Source organism: Triplophysa dalaica, chromosome 9 (genome assembly GCF_015846415.1).
Source record: "Triplophysa dalaica isolate WHDGS20190420 chromosome 9, ASM1584641v1, whole genome shotgun sequence".
NCBI lineage: Eukaryota > Metazoa > Chordata > Actinopteri > Cypriniformes > Nemacheilidae > Triplophysa > Triplophysa dalaica.
Window position 1 is genome coordinate 23,820,164 of NC_079550.1, and position 25,441 is coordinate 23,845,604.

Sequence of the window (25,441 nt, forward strand, 5' to 3'; positions counted from 1 at the left end):
TATAAACATGCAGAAATACAGATTAAGATATAAAATAAGATACACACAGTCGCTCTTCTCTCGGTGTCCATGTGTGTCTGTGTCTGCCCGTCTCTACAGTGAGCTGGTGATCACTGAGTCTGTACATGCTCAACACTTTTCTTAGTTTAGGGTCTGATACGCTTGTGAGGTATTCTGACACTTTATATTCTCTCTTTAGTGACAGATAGCATTCCAGTTTACTTTGCTGAGCTGTTGCTTCTGTCCAGTGTTGGAGATATTTCTCTTTTTGTCTTTTGATCATTTGGTTTAGTCTGGCTGGGGTTTGGGGTTGACTTGGGCATGTTTGGGGTTGTAGAGTTAGTTGTGAGATCAGTTGGATGAAGGGGTTTCTCTCTGGGCTCAGCTCTTGATGACTTAAGGCTTTGTGATGGAGTGTGTCTGTGTCGCTGTTCTTAAGGTGTGTGTAGAATTTTAAAGCTCTTTTTTGTATTTTAATGATTAGAGGATACAGTCCTAATTCTGCTCTGCAGGCGTTGTTTGGAGTTTTTCTCTGGACCCGTAGAATGTTTTTACACATTTCTGTTTGCAGAATCTCTATTGGGTGTTTGTCCCATCTGCTGAACTCTTGGTTGGCCAGAGGACCCCAAACCTCACTTCCATACAGCGCGATTGGTTCTATAATTGATTCCATTATTTTCAGCCAGATTACGGTTGGGATGTCAATTTTGATATTCTTTTTGATGGCGTAAAAGGCTCTTCGTGCCTTGTCTCTCAGGTCATTCACAGCCTTGTTTAAGTTTCCGGTGTTACTAATGTTTATACCAAGATATGTGTAGTTCTTGGTGTGTTCTAGGGGCACGTTGTTTAGTTTGAAACGGTGATGTTGATTTTGGCTACTGGGCTTTTTTTGGAATATCATGACTCGAGTCTTCTTAAGGTTAACCGATAGGGCCCATGTTTGGCAGAAAGTGTGCAGGGTGTCCAGATGTTGCTGTAGACCTTCTTTTGTGGGTGACAGCAGCACCAGATCGTCTGCAAACAGGAGGCATTTCACTTCGGTGTCTTGTAAGGTCGGACCGGGTGCTGGTGACTGTTCTAGAGCTCCAGCTAGTTCATTCATGTAAATGTTAAATAGTGTAGGACTTAGACTACAGCCCTGTCTCACTCCACGACTCTGGGAGAGAAAGTCTGTGTGCTTGTTGCCAATTTTAACTGCAAATGTGTTATTGGTGTACATTGATTTGATGATGTCGTAGGTTTTTCCTCCGATGCCGCATTGAATCAACTGAAGAAAAAGTCCCTCATGCCAGATTGAGTCAAAAGCTTTTTTGAAGTCAACAAAGCATGAGTAGAGCTTTCCTTTATTTTGGTTTGTTTCTTTGTCAATTAAGGTACGAAGAGTGTATATATGATGGGATGTGCGGTATTTGGGTTGAAAACCAATTTGGCATTTTCTCAGGATGTTTTGGTTGTTTAGATATTGGAGAAGTCTGAAGCTGTTAAGAATGTTACAGAGGAGTTTACCTAGATTACTGTTTACACATATTCGGCGGTAATTATTAGGGTCGAATTTGTCTCCACTTTTATGGATTGGAGTTATGAGACCTTGGTTCCAGATTGTGGGAAATATACCTGTACTAAAGATGATATTAAACAGTTTGAGGATGGCGAGTGTAAGTTTTTGGTCTGCGTGTTTAATCATCTCGTTTAGGATACCGTCGATACCACTTGCTTTTTGGGATTTAAGTTTTGGTATATTTTGTTCTAGCTCAGCGAGTGTAATTGGATAGTCTAAAGGGTTTTGGTAATCTTTAATTGTTGACTCCAGAGTGCATAGTTTGTTGTGTAGGTTAGTTTGTTCATGGTTCTTGTTTATTTTACCAAAGAGGTTTGAGAAGTGCTTTATCCATACGTCTCCGTTCTGAATGGGAAGATCTTCATGGTGGGGTTTGTTAAGTGTGTTCCAATGTTCCCAGAAGCGATTTGTTTCTAGAGATTGTTCAATTGCTTTTAACTGGTTTTGTGTATCTTGTTTCTTTTTCTTCCTTAGTGTGTCCTTATATTGTTTAACTTTTTCATGGTAGAGTTGGCGTGTGTTTACATTGTCAGCATCTCTGTGTTTCTGATTTGATAGAATTCTTACTTCTTTTCTAAGGTTTTTACACTCCTTATCAAACCATTTCTCATTTACAGGCTTTTTGTTTGGTTTTGTGTTAATGATTTTAGGTCAGATAGTGTTGCAGATATTGTAAAAATTTGGTTAATCCTGTCTACTCTCTCTCTCTCTCTCCCTCTTTGTGTGTGTATTTGTTTTGGCTTGTTTGTTTGTGTGTTCGTTTGGGTGTGATTGTGTGGGCATGTTTGTGTCTGTGTGTGTGTCCGTGCGGGCGTGTTTGCGTGGGCGTGTCTATGTGTGTGTTTGTGCGGGCATGTTTGTGTCTGTGTGTTATTTGTGCGGGCGTGTTTTTGTGTGTGTTTGTCCGGGCATGTTTGTGTCTGTGTGTGTGTGTGTGTTTGTGCGGGCATGTTTGTGTCTGTGTGTTTGTGTGTGTGTTTGTTCGTGTGTGGGTTTGTGCAAGAAATGTTTGTGTGTTTGTACGGGCATGTTTGTGTCTGTGTGTGTTTGTGCGGGCGTAGTTGTGTGTGTGTTTGTGTGGGCATGTTTGTATGTGTGTTCGAGCGAAAAATGTATGTGTGTGTGTTTGTGCGGGCATGTTTGTGTGTGTGTGTGTGCTCGTGTTTTTACAGGCTTGTTTGAGTGTGTTTGTGAGGGCATGTTTATGTCTGTCTGTGTGCATGTGTGTGTTTATTTGTGTGTGTATTAGATCTTAAGTTTTAAACTGAACACACACTCTAAAAAAAGGCTGGGTTAAAACAACCCAATTTGGGTTATTTTGGTAACCCAACGCTGGGTCAAATATGGACAAACCCAGCGTTGGGTTATTTTAACTCAGCCAGTTGGGTTATATCTTTGACCCAACATGCTGGGTTGTTTTATTTCAATCAACTTTTGCTTAAAAATTACATTGCTGGTTTTAAACAAACCCGAAATGTTTAAAAATAATAATAACAAAATCACAGAGAAATACTCGAGGCATCAGTAAGAATCAAAAGTTTTATTAAGGATCAAAATGTAAAACAAAAGGAATTCATAAAAACATGCAATATGTTATGCTCAATGAACAATAAAATGGCATATAAAACACTTTGATGAAATGTATGTTTATACATATTTAAGGAAAATTAACTTCAATAAATTACATTAGTTTAGATTTTAACATATACATTTAACAAGGTTATTAAAGTGGCACAAGTAAATATAAATAGTTAGACAACTTAACACTTCAAAAATTCATATACAGTTAACAAAGTGGCACGAGTAAAATGCTTTAGGGCAATTCCAGCGTTATGGATGCGACATAAAAACACTATAAAAAGTATTTTACTAAACCCTTGTTGATAGAACCGCATTTATATGATAAAATATCAGTCTATGCACAAGTTTTCTATAAAAAAAGAAATAAACAAGCGTTATGGATGTGAAAAAGGGACACCGTAACTTTCCTATTCATATAAACTCACAAAACATTTTAAAGAGCGTTAGTTCTTTCGGTTTCAGCACTGCTTAACCTGACATATCCACGGAGCAGTCTTACTGAAGAGGATTCTTTTCCTGGGAGTTGTAGACAACAGTGTGGCGTGCACTTTTGGAAGTGGATGTTCAGCAGGAGGGTTTCTTTATCAATTTGTTCATCTATAAAGAGAAAAAGAGACAAGAGAAGAATGTAAGGAAACTGGCCTACCCAGAGCACAATGGATTATAATAAACATATAAAGAAGTACATTAACATTTTACCTAAATAATGTTTACCTTTAAGCCTGTTATGAAAATATCCAAGTTCCAGTTGACTTTCTCTTGAATAGAATGATCCATTAATATTAGCTGTTATTCTGCACGCTGTCAGTGGGGGAAAAAGATGAGTGGGATATAGTACAGAAACTGAAATACAGTCTTAAAAAATAATATTATAAACGTTAACACAACTCTTAACTAATTCGACACACTCGGGAATAAGTAGAAATCTAAAAAGAGCAACAATTGTTCGTTTCATATACCCAAAATTAATTATATCGCACTGTTAACCACTAACGTTATAAGAGCCAGCGGCTATTCCCGAGGCAATGGCCGAGATAGAGCTGCTCTCCACGGAGACACGACCGCTGACAGCCTGAAGCTCACACCTCCGACAGCGTCTTAACAAAATCTCAAAGAGGCGTTATGTTTATATATAAATCACGTATTTGTGTTCTTAACAACTAAATTCTCGTCTAAAAGACTATTTAAACTAAGTTCCCTCACCGAACATTAGCGGTATTTATAAAAAAAAATTGCTGGATGTTTGCTTTTGACACGACGCTCTCTCGTGTCAACCTTAAACTAATATCAAGTTGCGTAAGTTACTGAACTAAATTCCTCACACAAGTCACACATTTCAGAGGAAATGTTCACCAAAAAGGAAGTTTAAATGATTAAAAAACTGTAAATTAGAACAACGTGGGCATAACGTTACAGACTAGCTATACAAAGCTAACGAAGCTAGATTAACGTTACTTTTCAAACCTAATGCGAACAGCCGAATTTTGCATACTTTTGCATTTTTTTTTGTACAGTAATAGTTTTATACATTAAAAACTCGTAAACATACCTTTTCTTCTCCGAATAACAACTTTCCGAGATGAGGTGGATCAAAATGCCCGCGAAGGTAGAGTTTGTCTGATGCGTAGAGGAGTGGGAGGGGTTTACTCTCTCAACTGTCACTCAATTGGACCCGACTGCTAACCCAGCGTTTGGGTTACTCAAAAAATGACCCAACACTGAGAAAATAACCCAACAAAATGACCCAACAGGCTCAACCCAGCTGTTGGGTTAAACAAATAACCCAGCATTTTTTAGAGTGCATGCTCTCAGTGACAGTGAGTTTATTGTTTAGTGTGTGAGTTTATTTCTGAAGTCTGCTAACAACACAACAAGTTGTCATGAAAAATAAGAGAGAGTTTCTTCAGTATGTTTTGAGTTTCTCAGGATTATTATTGTTACTCATGTTGTGATTGTTAATGATCCTGTGTGCTGTCATGTTTTGTCTGGGTGTTGTGTAGAGCCACTGGTCCTTCTTTCCTGTGAAAGGTGTTGTGTGTTTGTGTCTGTATTTCGTGACTTGTCAGTGTGAACCAGAGCAGAACGACTCGTGCAGGATTCATATGAAACACAACATCTGTTTTTATCAGTCTGGACCGTTTGAAGCTCATCTGTGTGTGTGTGTGTGTGTGTGTGTGTGTGTGTGCACATTCTGATCTCAGATCAGTCACTGCAGATTGTTGGTTTCAATTGACTTGTCGTTATATTGCGCTCTTTACATCAGTTCAAAGCAGCGTTATAGAAAGAAAACAAAAGAAAAACACAGAAAACAGTCCAGTCCAGTACAGTCAGATCATTGTGTTACACTCAGACATCACACACACACACACACCCACACACACACACACACATCACGCTGAATGATGATCTCTTATCAAATGTAAGATCTCTCTCTCTTATATATCCAGTCATTAAGAGTGACAAACATTCATTGTGTGTGATAAACCTTATTTTAAAGAGCACTTTACTCCTTAGTGTCTACACACACACAAGCACACACACATACGCAAGCACGCACACAAACATACACACATACATACATGCACAAACACACTTAAACACGCACGTGCACACACACACACACACACTTATACACATACACACACACACACACACACGCAGGCACACACACACGCACGAATTCACACACACACACACACGCAGGCACACACACACGCACGCATTCACACACACTGAAACGCACATAAACGCACACACACACTTAAACACGCACGTGTACACACACACACACATACACTTAAATAAACACATGCACACACGCACAAACATGGAAGCATACACAAACGCACACACACACTGAAACACACACATACACTCTCAAACATACGCAAACACACGCACACACTTAAACATGCTCATATGGACACACACTGAAACACACACATACACTCTCAAACATACACAAACACACGCACACACTTAAACATGCTCATATGGACACACACTGAAACACACACATACACTCTCAAACATACGCAAACACACGCACGCACTTAAACATGCTCATATGGACACACACTGAAACACACACATACACTCTCAAACATACACAAACACACGCACGCACTTAAACATGCTCATATGGACACACACTGAAACACACACATACACTCTCAAACATACGCAAACACACGCACGCACTTAAACATGCTCATATGGACACACACTGAAACACACACATACACTCTCAAAGATACACAAACACACGTACGCACTTAAACATGCTCATGTGGACACACACTGAAACACACACATACACTCTCAAACATACACAAACACACGCACGCACTTAAACATGCTCATATGGACACACACTGAAACACACACATACACTCTCAAAGATACACAAACACACGCACACACTTAAACATGCTCATATGGACACACACTGAAACACACACATACACTCTCAAACATACACAAACACACGCACGCACTTAAACATGCTCATATGGACACACACTGAAACACACACATACACTCTCAAACATACGCAAACACACGCACGCACTTAAACATGCTCATATGGACACACACTGAAACACACACATACACTCTCAAAGATACACAAACACACGTACGCACTTAAACATGCTCATGTGGACACACACTGAAACACACACATACACTCTCAAACATACACAAACACACGCACGCACTTAAACATGCTCATATGGACACACACTGAAACACACACATACACTCTCAAAGATACACAAACACACGCACACACTTAAACATGCTCATATGGACACACACTGAAACACACACATACACTCTCAAACATACGCAAACACACACACGCACTTAAACATGCTCATATGGACACACACTGAAACACACACATACACTCTCAAAGATACACAAACACACGCACGCACTTAAACATGCTCATATGGACACACACTGAAACACACACATACACTCTCAAACATACACAAACACACGCACGCACTTAAACATGCTCATATGGACACACACTGAAACACACACATACACTCTCAAACATACACAAACACACGCACGCACTTAAACATGCTCATATGGACACACACTGAAACACACACATACACTCTCAAACATACACAAGCACACGCACGCACTTAAACATGCTCATATGGACACACACTGAAACACACACATACACTCTCAAACATACACAAACACACACACGCACTTAAACATGCTCATATGGACACACACTGAAACACACACATACACTCTCAAACATACACAAACACACACACGCACTTAAACATGCTCATATGGACACACACTGAAACACACACATACACTCTCAAACATACACAAACACACGCACGCACTTATAAATGCTCATATGGACACACACTGAAACACACACATACACTCTCAAACATACGCAAACACACGCACGCACTTAAACATGCTCATATGGACACACACTGAAACACACACATACACTCTCAAACATACACAAACACACACACGCACTTAAACATGCTCATATGGACACACACTGAAACACACACATACACTCTCAAACATACACAAACACACGCACGCACTTATAAATGCTCATATGGACACACACTGAAACACACACATACACTCTCAAACATACGCAAACACACGCACGCACTTAAACATGCTCATATGGACACACACTGAAACACACACATACACTCTCAAACATACACAAACACACACACGCACTTAAACATGCTCATATGGACACACACTGAAACACACACATACACTCTCAAACATACACAAGCACACGCACGCACTTAAACATGCTCATATGGACACACACTGAAACACACACATACACTCTCAAACATACACAAACACACACACGCACTTAAACATGCTCATATGGACACACACTGAAACACACACATACACTCTCAAACATACACAAACACACACACACACTTAAACATGCTCATATGGACAGACACTGAAACACACACATACACTCTCAAACATACACAAACACACACACGCACTTAAACATGCTCATATGGACACACACTGAAACACACACATACACTCTCAAACATACACAAACACACGCACGCACTTAAACATGCTCATATGGACACACACTGAAACACACACATACACTCTCAAACATACACAAACACACGCACGCACTTAAACATGCTCATATGGACACACACTGAAACACACACATACACTCTCAAACATACACAAACACACACACGCACTTAAACATGCTCATATGGACACACACTGAAACACACACATACACTCTCAAACATACACAAACACACGCACGCACTTAAACATGCTCATATGGACACACACTGAAACACACACATACACTCTCAAACATACACAAACACACGCACGCACTTAAACATGCTCATATGGACACACACTGAAACACACACATACACTCTCAAACATACACAAACACACACACGCACTTAAACATGCTCATATGGACAGACACTGAAACACACACATACACTCTCAAACATACACAAACACACGCACGCACTTAAACATGCTCATATGGACACACACTGAAACACACACATACACTCTCAAACATACACAAACACACACACGCACTTAAACATGCTCATATGGACAGACACTGAAACACACACATACACTCTCAAACATACACAAACACACACACGCACTTAAACATGCTCATATGGACACACACTGAAACACACACATACACTCTCAAAGATACACAAACACACGCACGCACTTAAACATGCTCATATGGACACACACTGAAACACACACATACACTCTCAAAGATACACAAACACACACACGCACTTAAACATGCTCATATGGACACACACTGAAACACACACATACACTCTCAAACATACACAAACACACACACGCACTTAAACATGCTCATATGGACAGACACTGAAACACACACATACACTCTCAAACATACACAAACACACACACGCACTTAAACATGCTCATATGGACACACACTGAAACACACACATACACTCTCAAACATACACAAACACACGCACGCACTTAAACATGCTCATATGGACACACACTGAAACACACACATATACTCTCAAACATACACAAACACACGCACGCACTTAAACATGCTCATATGGACACACACTGAAACACACACATACACTCTCAAACATACACAAACACACGTACGCACTTAAACATGCTCATGTGGACACACACTGAAACACACACATACACTCTCAAACATACACAAACACACGCACGCACTTAAACATGCTCATATGGACACACACTGAAACACACACATACACTCTCAAACATACACAAACACACGCACGCACTTAAACATGCTCATATGGACACACACTGAAACACACACATACACTCTCAAACATACACAAACACACACACGCACTTAAACATGCTCATATGGACACACACTGAAACACACACATACACTCTCAAAGATACACAAACACACACACGCACTTAAACATGCTCATATGGACACACACTGAAACACACACATACACTCTCAAACATACGCAAACACACGCACGCACTTAAACATGCTCATATGGACACACACTGAAACACACACATACACTCTCAAACATACACAAACACACGCACGCACTTAAACATGCTCATATGGACACACACTGAAACACACACATACACTCTCAAACATACACAAACACACGTACGCACTTAAACATGCTCATGTGGACACACACTGAAACACACACATACACTCTCAAACATACACAAACACACGCACGCACTTAAACATGCTCATATGGACACACACTGAAACACACACATACACTCTCAAAGATACACAAACACACGCACACACTTAAACATGCTCATATGGACACACACTGAAACACACACATACACTCTCAAACATACACAAACACACGCACGCACTTAAACATGCTCATATGGACACACACTGAAACACACACATACACTCTCAAACATACGCAAACACACGCACGCACTTAAACATGCTCATATGGACACACACTGAAACACACACATACACTCTCAAAGATACACAAACACACGTACGCACTTAAACATGCTCATGTGGACACACACTGAAACACTCACATACACTCTCAAACATACACAAACACACGCACGCACTTAAACATGCTCATATGGACACACACTGAAACACACACATACACTCTCAAAGATACACAAACACACGCACACACTTAAACATGCTCATATGGACACACACTGAAACACACACATACACTCTCAAACATACGCAAACACACACACGCACTTAAACATGCTCATATGGACACACACTGAAACACACACATACACTCTCAAAGATACACAAACACACACGCACTTAAACATGCTCATATGGACACACACTGAAACACACACATACACTCTCAAACATACACAAACACACGCACGCACTTAAACATGCTCATATGGACACACACTGAAACACACACATACACTCTCAAACATACACAAACACACGCACGCACTTAAACATGCTCATATGGACACACACTGAAACACACACATACACTCTCAAACATACACAAGCACACGCACGCACTTAAACATGCTCATATGGACACACACTGAAACACACACATACACTCTCAAACATACACAAACACACACACGCACTTAAACATGCTCATATGGACACACACTGAAACACACACATACACTCTCAAACATACACAAACACACACACGCACTTAAACATGCTCATATGGACACACACTGAAACACACACATACACTCTCAAACATACACAAACACACACACGCACTTAAACATGCTCATATGGACACACACTGAAACACACACATACACTCTCAAACATACACAAACACACGCACGCACTTATAAATGCTCATATGGACACACACTGAAACACACACATACACTCTCAAACATACGCAAACACACGCACGCACTTAAACATGCTCATATGGACACACACTGAAACACACACATACACTCTCAAACATACACAAACACACACACGCACTTAAACATGCTCATATGGACACACACTGAAACACACACATACACTCTCAAACATACACAAACACACGCACGCACTTAAACATGCTCATATGGACACACACTGAAACACACACATACACTCTCAAACATACGCAAACACACGCACGCACTTAAACATGCTCATATGGACACACACTGAAACACACACATACACTCTCAAACATACACAAACACACACACGCACTTAAACATGCTCATATGGACACACACTGAAACACACACATACACTCTCAAACATACACAAGCACACGCACGCACTTAAACATGCTCATATGGACACACACTGAAACACACACATACACTCTCAAACATACACAAACACACACACGCACTTAAACATGCTCATATGGACACACACTGAAACACACACATACACTCTCAAACATACACAAACACACACACGCACTTAAACATGCTCATATGGACAGACACTGAAACACACACATACACTCTCAAACATACACAAACACACACACGCACTTAAACATGCTCATATGGACACACACTGAAACACACACATACACTCTCAAACATACACAAACACACGCACGCACTTAAACATGCTCATATGGACACACACTGAAACACACACATACACTCTCAAACATACACAAACACACGCACGCACTTAAACATGCTCATATGGACACACACTGAAACACACACATACACTCTCAAACATACACAAACACACACACGCACTTAAACATGCTCATATGGACACACACTGAAACACACACATACACTCTCAAACATACACAAACACACGCACGCACTTAAACATGCTCATATGGACACACACTGAAACACACACATACACTCTCAAACATACACAAACACACGCACGCACTTAAACATGCTCATATGGACAGACACTGAAACACACACATACACTCTCAAACATACACAAACACACACACGCACTTAAACATGCTCATATGGACACACACTGAAACACACACATACACTCTCAAAGATACACAAACACACGCACGCACTTAAACATGCTCATATGGACACACACTGAAACACACACATACACTCTCAAAGATACACAAACACACACACGCACTTAAACATGCTCATATGGACACACACTGAAACACACACATACACTCTCAAACATACACAAACACACACACGCACTTAAACATGCTCATATGGACAGACACTGAAACACACACATACACTCTCAAACATACACAAACACACACACGCACTTAAACATGCTCATATGGACACACACTGAAACACACACATACACTCTCAAACATACACAAACACACGCACGCACTTAAACATGCTCATATGGACACACACTGAAACACACACATATACTCTCAAACATACACAAACACACGCACGCACTTAAACATGCTCATATGGACACACATTGAAACACACACATACACTCTCAAACATACACAAACACACACACGCACTTAAACATGCTCATATGGACACACACTGAAACACACACACATACACTCTCAAACATACACAAACACACGCACGCACTTAAACATGCTCATATGGACAGACACTGAAACACACACATACACTCTCAAACATACACAAACACACACACGCACTTAAACATGCTCATATGGACACACACTGAAACACACACATACACTCTCAAAGATACACAAACACACGCACGCACTTAAACATGCTCATATGGACACACACTGAAACACACACATACACTCTCAAAGATACACAAACACACACACGCACTTAAACATGCTCATATGGACACACACTGAAACACACACATACACTCTCAAACATACACAAACACACACACGCACTTAAACATGCTCATATGGACAGACACTGAAACACACACATACACTCTCAAACATACACAAACACACACACGCACTTAAACATGCTCATATGGACACACACTGAAACACACACATACACTCTCAAACATACACAAACACACGCACGCACTTAAACATGCTCATATGGACACACACTGAAACACACACATACACTCTCAAACATACACAAACACACGCACGCACTTAAACATGCTCATATGGACAGACACTGAAACACACACATACACTCTCAAACATACGCAAACACACGCACGCACTTAAACATGCTCATATGGACACACACTGAAACACACACATACACTCTCAAACATACACAAACACACGCACGCACTTAAACATGCTCATATGGACAGACACTGAAACACACACATACACTCTCAAACATACACAAACACACACACGCACTTAAACATGCTCATATGGACACACACTGAAACACACATGCACAAACATACACAAACACACACACGCACTTAAACATGCTCATATGGACACACACTGAAACACACACATACACTCTCAAACATACACAAACACACACACGCACTTAAACATGCTCATATGGACACACACTGAAACACACACATACACTCTCAAACAAACACACGCACGCACTTAAACATGCTCATATGGACACACACTGAAACACACACATACACTCTCAAACATACACAAACACACACACGCACTTAAACATGCTCATATGGACACACACTGAAACACACATGCACAAACATACACACACACTGAAACACACACGTACCTTTTCCTCTAGAGGAAGGAGTCAGTCTTTAAAGGAATATAACGTGTGTGTGTGTATGTATTTTTGTGCAATATGATGTGGTCAGTGTGAATGTGCAGTTTCTCGTGTTGTGTACATGTCATCAGTGTTGAGAAATCTCAGCTCATCTCAAAGAAACGTGATGAAGTGTGTTCGGTCTGGTTGTGTGTTTGAATCATTGGTGTTACGGAGGAATGTGAGCAGAGAGTTTGATGGATCTTCTCGTCCATTAGCTGATTTCTTTAGTGAATTACGACACAGCAGTCAATACAAACATCTGCTGATTCACAGCGTCATCACACACACGCGCACGCACGCACACACACACTTTCTCTCTCTGTGAGGTACACAGTGTGAAGAGCAGCAGAACTGCTCATTTTACCAGTGCTGGATGTAACTATCCCAGAATGCAACAGGTGTCCATATTTCTGTCTCAGCTTTGGAGTGTTTATTAGATCTCTTCAATCATCTGCTTCATTTATCACAGACTCAATTCTGCTCTTTCATACCAGACCATTGTTCAACCTAAAGAAACGATCTGTTTACTCTCTTTCTCTATCTCTCTTTCTGTTTGTCCTCTCTTATTTTTATTTATTTTGCAGAGAAAATATCTATTGTGTGCGTATGTGTGAAAGATAAATGTTTGTTTCTTCTTGCTGTTGTATATTTTTTAAGTATGGGTTAGGTCTGTGTTTTGTTAAACTCTGTTTTAAATGAAATGTTAAAATCAGCATCTATTGTTTTTTTTGGTTTGTCCAAGAACCTCTCTCTCTCTATATCTCTGTCAAATTAAAAACAGCTTTAATGGCATTATCAAATTATGACAAAAATAACTTTCAACTTATCAGTGAAAATAGTATTTATATAAACAATATACTGTAAAAGAAAAAGAATGGAGTAATGAGAAGTAATTTAGAATCACTAAATAATGAACTCAATAATTACAATTACATACGTACATTCATTAAGGGGATCTTGTGTAAATGTAATATATATTTGTGTTATGTACAATGAATGTTTCTCTCTTTTGTGGAGTTGAGATGAGTGTGTGTGTTTGTAGTTTCTCAGTAGTTTGTGAGTGTAAATGATTTGGTCTGGCTGTATTCTACAGTGCATGTGTCTCCAGTGTTTCTATGGCGACTGGGGAGGCAGCGCTGTTGGAATAACAACCAGAACCTCTGAACATCAGCTGACCACAAACAACACTGAAAACTCAACAACAGAAGTTTAATGTAGTGTATTTATATCTGAACAATCACTTGTGCTCTGAAATCTGTGTGTGGATGTTTTCACTGAACGTCAAGACAAAGAAAAAGATTTTTCTGCTAAAGTTAAACACTTGATATGTGTGTGTGTGTGTGTGTGTGTGTTAGTAAAAGTGTAACTATTCAACAGTGAGATGATGAAGGATTTGTTAGCAGTGTGAATTGTGTGTGTGTGTGTTTACTTTGCATTATTCTTATTGGGGTGTGTGGGCTGTGTAGGCACAAGAAACTGTGATTCTCTCTCTCTCTCTCTCTCTCTCTCTCTCTCTCTCTCTCTCTCTTGTTTGTTTGTTAGGCAGTACAGAAATACATGCTGTTGTCAGGTGTTTTTTGAGAAATGTTGCTGATGATGGGAGCATGTGTACAGCACAGATTAAAGACGTGAAGTGTGATTCTGATCAGTAATCACACTCAAGCACATTTTCACATTTCTCTTCACTTGTCTGACAAACAATAGACAAACAGCAGACCTGCCCATCTGACGCATTTTAATTGTATGTGTGTTATTTTGACATTTGTGTAATGTTAATGAGATGGAAAGGTTAATCAGCTCTGCTGGATTTAATAATGGTCCGCAGCACACACTCGCACACACGCACACACACACACTCGCACACACACACACACACACACACACACACACACACACACACACACACACACACACACTGAACTTCTATCATATGTCTGCTCTTCAGATGTTCTTCACACAATGGAAAGATCATACCACAGCATTTCTCCAGCAGTGAACAAAACAAATATTAAATGCATCTTCGGCTTCTCATCAATTGTTCTCTCCTGCAATCTTAAATCTCTACTGTTCTCAGATCAGTTTCCTACAGTAAACATTGTATAAATATAAACAGTTTTTTTAAAGAATTTAGATTTTCAACTTTGGTATTTTTGTCCTTTTTTTACTATATTTGCTGTGTTTGTTCTATACTGTAATAAATAGCATATAGATGAAAAAAAATTGAAACTAAAATGAAAAAGTCACAGAGAGATGCAAGAGGGGGTTTCTAGAGACCCTCAGGAGTGACTGTCTTCACTCAGATTCGATCTGAAAGTGTTTAATAACGTCTCGCTGAACAAAGTGCACAGTGAGAAAAGAGTGAAGAGACGGAGGAGCTGATGAATCCATCTGATGTTCAGAATCTACAGTAAATCATCATGTGACCTTCAGCAGCCGTCACCTTCATTTACCGCTCGCGCTGGTTTATCATCCGTGAGTCACGCGTGTAAATGCTGGTATTACTCAGACCAGCTGGAATCATTCGGCCAATCAGACACATCCTGTGTGTTCTCATCATGTTGTGTTGTTCAATATTTAGAAGATTTGATTTCATACATGCTTCTGGCATACACGCGTGTCACATCTTCGTATACCTCATGGCGTGTTTGGTGTTGAATATTTCATCGGTTTGGATTCATGAGGTATTTAAATGTTAAACCTCTAGCGGCTCCTCTTGTCGTGTTTTAGTTCATTTGGGAAGCTGAAATAACAGAACGTGACCTCGGGCCCACGGGGCTTGTGTGTAATAAAGCTTTGAGATCAGTGTCGTCTTTGACTCCCATCATGCACCGCCACAGAGACCGGACTCCAGCGGAGAGATTTATCCTGCGGCCGCTGTAGGAATGAGATGTTAGTTAGTGGATTAGAGGAAGATGAGAGTCTTTATTTCACTCACAGTCATGTGAAACTGATGCTCTCTCTTTCTCTCTCTCTCTCTCTCTCTCTCTCTCCTGAAGAATAACAACACATCTGATGTGTGTGTGTCTTCCACAGCCCATTTCCCTTCTGTCACTCACATGGCAGGTTTGCTGATAGGGTGTGTGTGTGTGTGTGTGTGGGTTGTGTGTGCGTGTGCACACGTGTGTGTGTACCAGCTGAAGCCAAGTGAGATACGTTAAGTGTGTGTGTTTTCTAAAGCTCTCTGCGGTTTCCTCTTCAGTAAATTGAAAGTGGGATCAGCGCTGTTGAATTGATCCCTGCTGGTTTCACTCAGTGAGGATCTGACAAGAGAGAGAGAGTGTGAGAGAGAGAGAGAGAGAGAGAGAGAGAGAGAGAGAGATGGAATAGAGAAGAACCGTTAGCTGAACAATGCACCTGCATCTGGATCTCTCTCTAAGGATTTTTGGAATAATAATTGAGTTCAGAGTCATTTTTTGGAATATTCTAAACATAATGGATAATAATTATGTGTGATTATGTGTAACAACGGCTTTTAGAGAGAGAGACAGAGAGAGAGAGAGAGAGAGAGAGAGAGAGAGAGATGAACAGATCTGTGTAAAGAAGAGGAAAGAATCAAGTGTCTTGCTCGTCCATTCATTGATTCTCTGTATAATTATGCAACATTATAAATTCACAGAAATTCATATATTCATGCTATTTATTTGTTACAAGAATGAAGACGTTTAACGGTGGTCAAGCTAGAACACTAAACCACAGACAACATTACACAAAATATGTATTGTGTTTAAAAAGGAAAAACAAAAAGTGTCATTCAGAGATTGTGAGGTCACGGTCCTTAAGAGACTGAGTTTACTTTCATGTTTTAATCATCAATCAAAAGGATTTAAGATTCAAACCAGAGAAAACAGATGATGAAAGTGGTTTCTTTTGCTCTGATTGGCTGGTTAATGCCTCGTCCTGTTGTTCAGTTCCTGTATTAAGTGGATGTGTTAATGAGCCGTGATGATGAGGTCATATGACGGGGGTCAAAGGTCATCTGCCCGAGGGGAAGATGAGTTCAGCCATGTGTGTCAGAGATGACATCATCATCATTATTTCTGCAGCCTGGAGATTAAACTCATCACGGCGTTCATTGATCCTTCACCCTTCAGAGTGTTTGAGCATCATTTATTTATGTGTTTATCTGTTTATTTATCTACTCTTCTGTTTTTTTCCGCCAGGATGCATTGCTGCAGTTGGCCTCCATTTTTGATATCAGCGGCCTTCAGAAGACTATTAAAGATGTGCTGGGAGCCATCCTACCAAACGCGGTACTAAGCCTAAACACACACACACATTGAGTATTGATTCTCCTCTAGGTTTCATTGATGTTTCATTTGCAGTCATCAAGTGAGTGTTTTTAGCTTCGAGTGTTAGAAACACACACTCCGGATTCTCCATCACTTCTTTTTATTTCACATGTTTATGTAGTTAACGGTCTGTTATGTTTTTTAATATTCATAAATAAAGAAGCTGTTGCATGAGTTTAATGGCTTTACCGGTTCATTCCAGCAGTAATCCCTCAGCTGTTTTTCTGATCTTTCACGTTCTAAACGATCCAATGTCATGGTTCTCCAGGGACCTTGATTGTGATTGGACAGTGAAGGCATTCTGAGGTCAAATACGTGTGTGTAAAATGATGATGAACAGATGACGGTTGATGATCTGACAGATGGTTTTTAGTTTCATCTCTAGTCATGTCTCTACGCCCTTAAAGAGAGAGGTCACTCAAAAATCAACATCCTGTCATCATGTATTCTCTCTCATGTGATGGTCATCAGTGGAACGTGGGAAAAGATATTTTGAGAAACGTCTCAGTGGTTTTGTGTTCATACAATGGAAGTCTATGTAGTTGTGTTGTGTGATTATCAACATTCTTCAAAATATCTTCTGTTGTGTTGTGAAGAAATTGAGATTGAATAAATGATGAAAGAATTTCCCGATTTGGGTGGAGCGTCACTTTTAAACGCATGATGAAATCTGTATGTGACATGCGTTTATTTATATGTTCGTTTAACTGGGGTGTGTTGTGTTGTGAAGTGTGTAATGTTCTCTGTGTGTTTTCCAGGAGTCTGTGTGTTTGTACCTGTTGGAGGCGGAGTCTCGATTCAGATGTGAAGATCTGCCCCATGAGATCCCAGCGGAGGGAACGCTCAGGTAATCACACTGAAACAAACATGTGACTTTTTTCATTTTCCGTACACTCTGGAATCTCTAGAAAAGGCCAGAAAAGAGACCCAGACTGTTACAGTCGATGTGATTTAAAGTCCCAGTGCAATCAAAAATGACAATGCCTATTATTTCATGAGATATTTCAGAGTTTATTGTAAATAGTTTATCATGTGGGTCATTCTCTTTTTAAAAGTCGTGTGCCCTCATAATCTTCAGTTAAAATCAGAAAATGCACTTAAATGACGTATGTATGACTGCTTGGGCGGAGCATCCATCAGTTTCATTTCAAAATGCAACGGCTGGTTTTGTACATCCAATCAATCACAGAGAAAGACGAAAGCCACGCCCACTATTTTTCTCATTAGAAATTCCATTTCACTCGGAAATGTGTTAAAATACTGAAGTAAAAACGAGCGCAACTTCCAGTTCATGCAGACTTTAAGCTCTGTAAACTTAATATCTCGTTAGAGATAAAAGAAAATTTACTGTTTAAAATTTACACATGGGGGGCACGGTGGCTTGGTGGTTAGCACGTTCGCCTCACACCTCCAGGGTTGGGGGTTCGATTCCCGCTTCCGACTTGTGTGTGTGGAGTTTGCATGTTCTCCCCGTGCCTCGGGGGTTTCCTCCGGGTACTCCGGTTTCCTCCCCTGGTCCAAAGACATGCATGGTAGGTTGATTGGCATCTCTGGAAAAAATTGTCCGTAGGGTGTGAGTGCGTGAGTGAATGAGTGTGTGTGTGTGCCCTGCGATGGGATGGCACTCCATCCAGGGTGTATCCTGCCTTGATGCCCGATGACTCCTGAGATAGGCACAGGCTCCCCGTGACCCGAGGTAGTTCGGATAAGCGGTTGAAAATGGATTGGAATGGAAATTTACACATGAACTGCTTATAAACCTTTAGGAGATATTCGGCATCTTCACTAACCACTCCCACTGTAAACATCTACAAAAATATTTTATTTATTAAATGATTGTTATATTATTGTATTCAACATAATCTGAATCATAATAATCTCGAATCTTAAAAAAATGAAATGTCATTTTGGATGCTTAATGAATTTGATTGACTTAGCCATTTAATTTCACATTGCACTTTGCTTGCAGTTAGCCTAGCTAACAATGTGAAAACAAATTTCCATCAACAATTATTTAAAAAAAACTCCAGCAAACCTCCAGCAAAGTTTCATTTGAGCGTTATTAAATAAGTGCTATTTTGGTTTTTCAAAGAGTAATAATTACTAACGTTATATTAAACAGGGTAATGTGCGATTTAAAGTTTTGGTAAATATTTAGTTTTTATTATTAAATAAATGTGCTTAATTTGATAAAATAAGGGGCATTTTCGTTTTACCGAACATTTAAAAAAATATGTGTTTAGGTAAATCAATAAAAATTAGATTATTATTAATATAATGAGTCTTATATTAATGCATTACTTGTTTGGGACTGAGACGTGGTAGTTTGTTGTTGTGCTGCGCGTGTTATGTGCCGAAGTTTATGAAAAAAAAAGACAGAAGAATAAAAATAAACAGCCAAGACAGTCAAGCTGCCCGCTCACTTTAGCCAATGCCCATCCAAAAATATAATTCTGCCTTGGAGAGTAGAGTTAGTGTGCTGATGAAGCTCATGGTGACTGACGTCTGGTCAGCTCATGCCCTGATGAATCAACAGATTGTTTTGTGAGTAAAATGTCAGAATCCACCGTTCCTTTTGTGTCCCGCTTCTTTCTTTCTCTTCGATAAATGCGGCACATCAGTCATGTGTGACCTCTGACCTCTGATGTCACTCTGTATGTCACATGTCTGTAGATTGTTATCAGAAACAGACGCTTAGTGTGTGATGTACTGCTAAATCTCTCAATAAATAGCAAAAAACAACACACATACTCTACACTATAAACAAAGCATGGTACATTGTTGTCAGAGATATTTATAAATTCAGTATAAGCCAATTTGAGAGACTCAGAATCTGATTTAAGAAAACTCTGCTTTAAGGCATCGAGTCTAAAAATGAGTCCGTGAGACACTCAGATCATTAAGAGCGCCGCTGAGAAGTGGAGACATTCTTGACAAGAACACACACACACACACACACACACTTTTTTCAATTCTACTAATGGCTCCGGTGTCAAGCCGTCAATCAAACACACAGGCACTGCCTTTCTGATCCGCCCACTTCTCCTCACTCTAATTAATTGGCCGCCTGAGATGACTGACAGTTATATTTCAGGTTGCCCAGGGAAACCAGGTCCTGCTGCCGTTGAAGTTTCAGAGTTCATCCCTGAAATAGATTTGCAGGATTATGAAACGCAGAGTGAATACTGTATATTTCATCATCATCTCTGGAGGAGTTTATGTTACGTAGTGTTTATTAAATGAGAGATTGTTTTTTTTGGAGTATGGTGGAGTATACTTGAGTTATGGTGTGTTTTACAAACACATACACGTGCGCGTTTTGGCAATATTGTAGGCATGGGCGCCGTAAAGGGGTGGAAGGTTAGGACGATTCTAAGGGCCCAGCCTGATTTAGGGCCCAGAAGAGCAGACCCCCTTTTTATTTTCCTATTTCTTTTCTCTTTTTTTAATACATACATTAAATATTCTAGGGCCCCTCGTGCACTAAATGTGTATTTTGTTCCTTTTTGACCATAGATTTAATATTTAAAAAACATAATGTATTTACTGTTTCGGTCACAACCCTCCCTGCTCCCTCTCACAATGGTTCATTCCACCTGCGCTCGCTAGTGTAGCGTCTCTTGCTTATTGGACTTGCCGCAGACAGTGACACACGCAGACACGTCACATCAAAAGTCAGGGAAACAAAAACGGAAGGAAAAGAAGGAAAGAGAAGACAGAGAACGCCAAAGTCGACAGTATGTCACACAGTTTTTCAAAAAGATGGTAGCTTGCCATATTCCTGTATTCCAAAACTTATTTTTGTTGCTACATGACCTGCTTTTATCTAGCGAGCTTAGTAAAATAATTACTGAATTATGATTTACATCCAACAATAATAACATCTCTGCTGTCTCCGGGACGGGTTATCATGTCTCGTAGACACAGATTCAGCGGCTGCTGCACACCCACGTCCCCCACCCCCCGTCCCCGTCTCAGCCGAACAAGGTGAGCCTGAGCGCGAAACTTCGCGAAGATTGAAGCCTCTAAACACGTCTTATCTACTGTGTTCGCCACATGATGATAACTTCGCAAAACAAAAAGTAATCTACACGCTTCAAAAATTACAAAATCAGTTTGCCGTGTCGTGTGTTCTGTGAAGTGACAGTGCGGCTGCTAAGATCGATGCTGTCAAACTTGACGTTCTTAATATGAATAAAATGCCCCAGAAAAATATAATATAAAATTGAATAAAACGTGTCTCTACTGTAGCTGATGTTTCCTGAATGAGCAGTTTGACCCAGCTAAAGCTTGTTCATGTTAAGTATATGTCAATACATAATGTTCTCTTGTGCTTGCAATTGCAATTGAGATAATAAATGTTCTCCCTTTTATGTAAACAAGTACATATTTCTAAAAAAAAATCTTGTTTTTGTAGGCTTTGTACTCATCTTTAGACATTTTAACTATGCAATGTGCTAAGTATCTTTTTTTAAGTATACAGGGCATGTTTATTGGGTTAAATTTTATCTGTAAAAAATGTAGGGGGCCCAGAAATTTTGGTTTCCATAGGGCCCAGAATTTCTGGCGGCACCCCTGATTGTAGGGGTGTAACAATAAATCAACGTATCACATATCGCAACACAAAACACATATTAAGAGATGTATCCTAGATATAAAATGGTTAAATTAAATCTTGATGTATTCAATTCTTTAACAAATTTTCAAATGTTACTCTAAATTTTTTATGTTTTTGCAAATATTCTGCCAGTTGTGTGTGTATTGATAGATATATATATATATATGAAGAGTTTGGTTTCAAAATGAGACAAATCTGTTTGTTAGAAAAGGTTATTTTATGTTATCATGTTTTTATAGTGTTTGTTAACTGTATTTATTTGTTTGTTGGCTTAAATCAAAACAAACCATTAATTGGAATGCCATTTTTGGCATTTTTTTTTCAGATTTTTGAACCAAACTCTTCCTATGTACAATACATATACATATATATAAACACATTAGAAATATTGTGATGCAATCGTAATTGTAAACCCATCGTGTATCGTATGTAAACGTGAGCTGAGCGTGTCGTTACAATTTAACAATATTGTTATATTGAATTGAGAAAGAGAGTCCTGTTCAGTCCTGCGGTGAGCTGTGACCCTCTCAGACACATCTCAAGAAAATGTAGGGATTATCTGTCTGATGATGAGCTCATCTTTAGCCCATACTTCAGTTCTACTCTCTCTCTCTCTCTCTCTCTCTCTCTCTCTCTCTCTCTCTCTCTCTCTGTCTCTCCCTCTCTCTCTCTCTCTCTCTCTCTCTCTCTCTCTCTGTCTCTCCCTCTCGCTCTCTCTCTCTCTCTCTCTGTCTCTCTCTCTCTCTCTCTCTCTCCCTCTCTCTCTCTCTCTCTCTCTCTCTCCCTCTCTCTCTCTCTCTCTCTCTCTCTCTCTGTCTCTCCCTCTCTGCTCTCTCTCTCTCTCTCTCTCTCTCTCTCTCTCTCTCTCTCTCCCTCTCTCTCTCTCTCTCTCTCTCTCCTCTCTCTCTCTCTCTCTCTCTCTCTGTCTCTCCCTCTCTGTCTCTCTCTCTCTCTCTCTCTCTCTCTCTCTCTCTGTCTCTCCTCTCTGTCTCTGTCTCTGTCTCTGTCTCTCTCTCTCTCTGTCTCTCCCTCTCTGTCTCTCTCTCTCTCTCTCTCTCTCTCTCTCTGTCTCTCCCTCTCTGTCTCTCTCTCTCTCTCTCTCTCTCTCTCTCTCTCTCTCTCTCTCTCTCTCTCTCTCTCTCTGTCTCTCCCTCTCTCTCTCTGTCTCTCCCTCTCTGTCTCTCTCTCTCTCTCTCTCTCTCTCTCTCTCTGTCTCTCTCTCTCTCTCTCTCTCTCAGTCTGTCTCTCTCTCTCACTCTCTCCCTCTCCCTCTCTCTCTCTCTCTCTCTCTCTCTCCCTCTCTCTCTCTATCAGCCTCCACACTACGCCAAAAGATTCTAAATGGATGATCAAAAATCTGAAAGGAAGAAAACTGAAAAAGAGAGAGAGAGCTCTCTCTCTCTCCCTCTCTCTCTCTCTCTCCCTCTCTCTCTCTCTCTCTCTCTCTCTTATTCTCTCTCTCTCTCTCTCTCTCTCTCCCTCTCTCTCTCTCTCTCTCTCTCTTGTCTCTCTCTCTCTCTCTATATATATATCACTCTCTCCCTCCCTCTCTCTCTCTCTCTCTCTCTCTCTCCCTCCCTCTCTCTCTCTCTCTCTCTCTCTCTCTAAATATAAAGTCAGTTTTCTTCCTTTCAGATTTTTGATCATCCATTTAGAATCTTTTGGCGTAGTGTGGAGGCTGATAGTGCGTTACCGTGGTAACACTGTGAAACAGGCTTGAGGATTTTCATTTAAGCGCTGACAATCTTGAGCTAAAGGTTGTGATATTTCATAAAGCTGATGATATGTGCGCGAGCGGCGTATCTGTATGACCAGAGTGAAGGTCTTTCCACGTGTAGAGCTCATTTCAGACGTGTGTTTGTGTGAAAGAGCTCAAAAGAGATTTAAATAAATAAAAGATCAAGGCTGAATGAGGAAAATCTCAAGGTTGTCTTTAATAATATTTGCTCTCATTAGAATTTGATTCAGGCTGGATGTCCTTGGCACAGGCGGCGGGATTGAAATGTGCTCTTGTTGTTGTGTGATAATAACGCGGCTGATAAGAGACGACACCTTTGATTGCGTCCACAATGAAACACGTTTAACCTTCAGTGATCACAGATCACGTGTGTGTGTTATCACGGAAAAACAAAAGAGACATTTAAATGCCGTTAGACACACACACACACACACACACGTGCGCACAAGCATAAAACAACATCAATCCATTAACATGAGAAAAACAGCTTTCACAGAATGAGAGAGAGAGATTAATGTGAAGGCACACATGAAAGAGAGACAGAGAGTAGTTTTTGCGTCACAGAATGAATAAAGAGTGTTTCATATGATGATAAATTCATGTGAACGTTTGTGATTGCTGTGAAAATGTTCATCAAGGAACTTTCTCTCATGTTCATTCCGTCAGTAAATCCACAGACACACAAACTTGTGTTTGATTCCTTTCAGTTTAAATCCTAACATCTCTCTCTCTCTTAATGTCTCTATGTGTGTGTGTCCAGTGTATAATCACGCTACGTATCCATGTTGTCATGGGAACTGGCGTGTAGCAGGACTTTAGTTAACTGCGTGTGGGTGAGACAAGTGTCATCTGTCTCTCTCTCTTCTGCTCCGCAACGACTGAAA

General features: G+C 40.1%; 1 protein-coding gene across 6 annotated transcripts in view; it reads left to right on the forward strand.

Annotated features, from left to right (window-relative positions):
* LOC130428367 (cGMP-dependent 3',5'-cyclic phosphodiesterase) overlaps positions 1–25,441 on the forward strand; it is a 102,709-nt gene that overhangs the window by 51,453 nt on the left and 25,815 nt on the right. For all 6 annotated transcript variants that reach the window (XM_056756339.1, XM_056756338.1, XM_056756336.1 and 3 more), the window contains 2 exons: positions 18,073–18,162; positions 18,960–19,048. In XM_056756339.1, the coding sequence (XP_056612317.1) occupies positions 18,073–18,162; positions 18,960–19,048 (179 nt within the window). The remainder of the gene's footprint in view (positions 1–18,072; positions 18,163–18,959; positions 19,049–25,441) is intronic.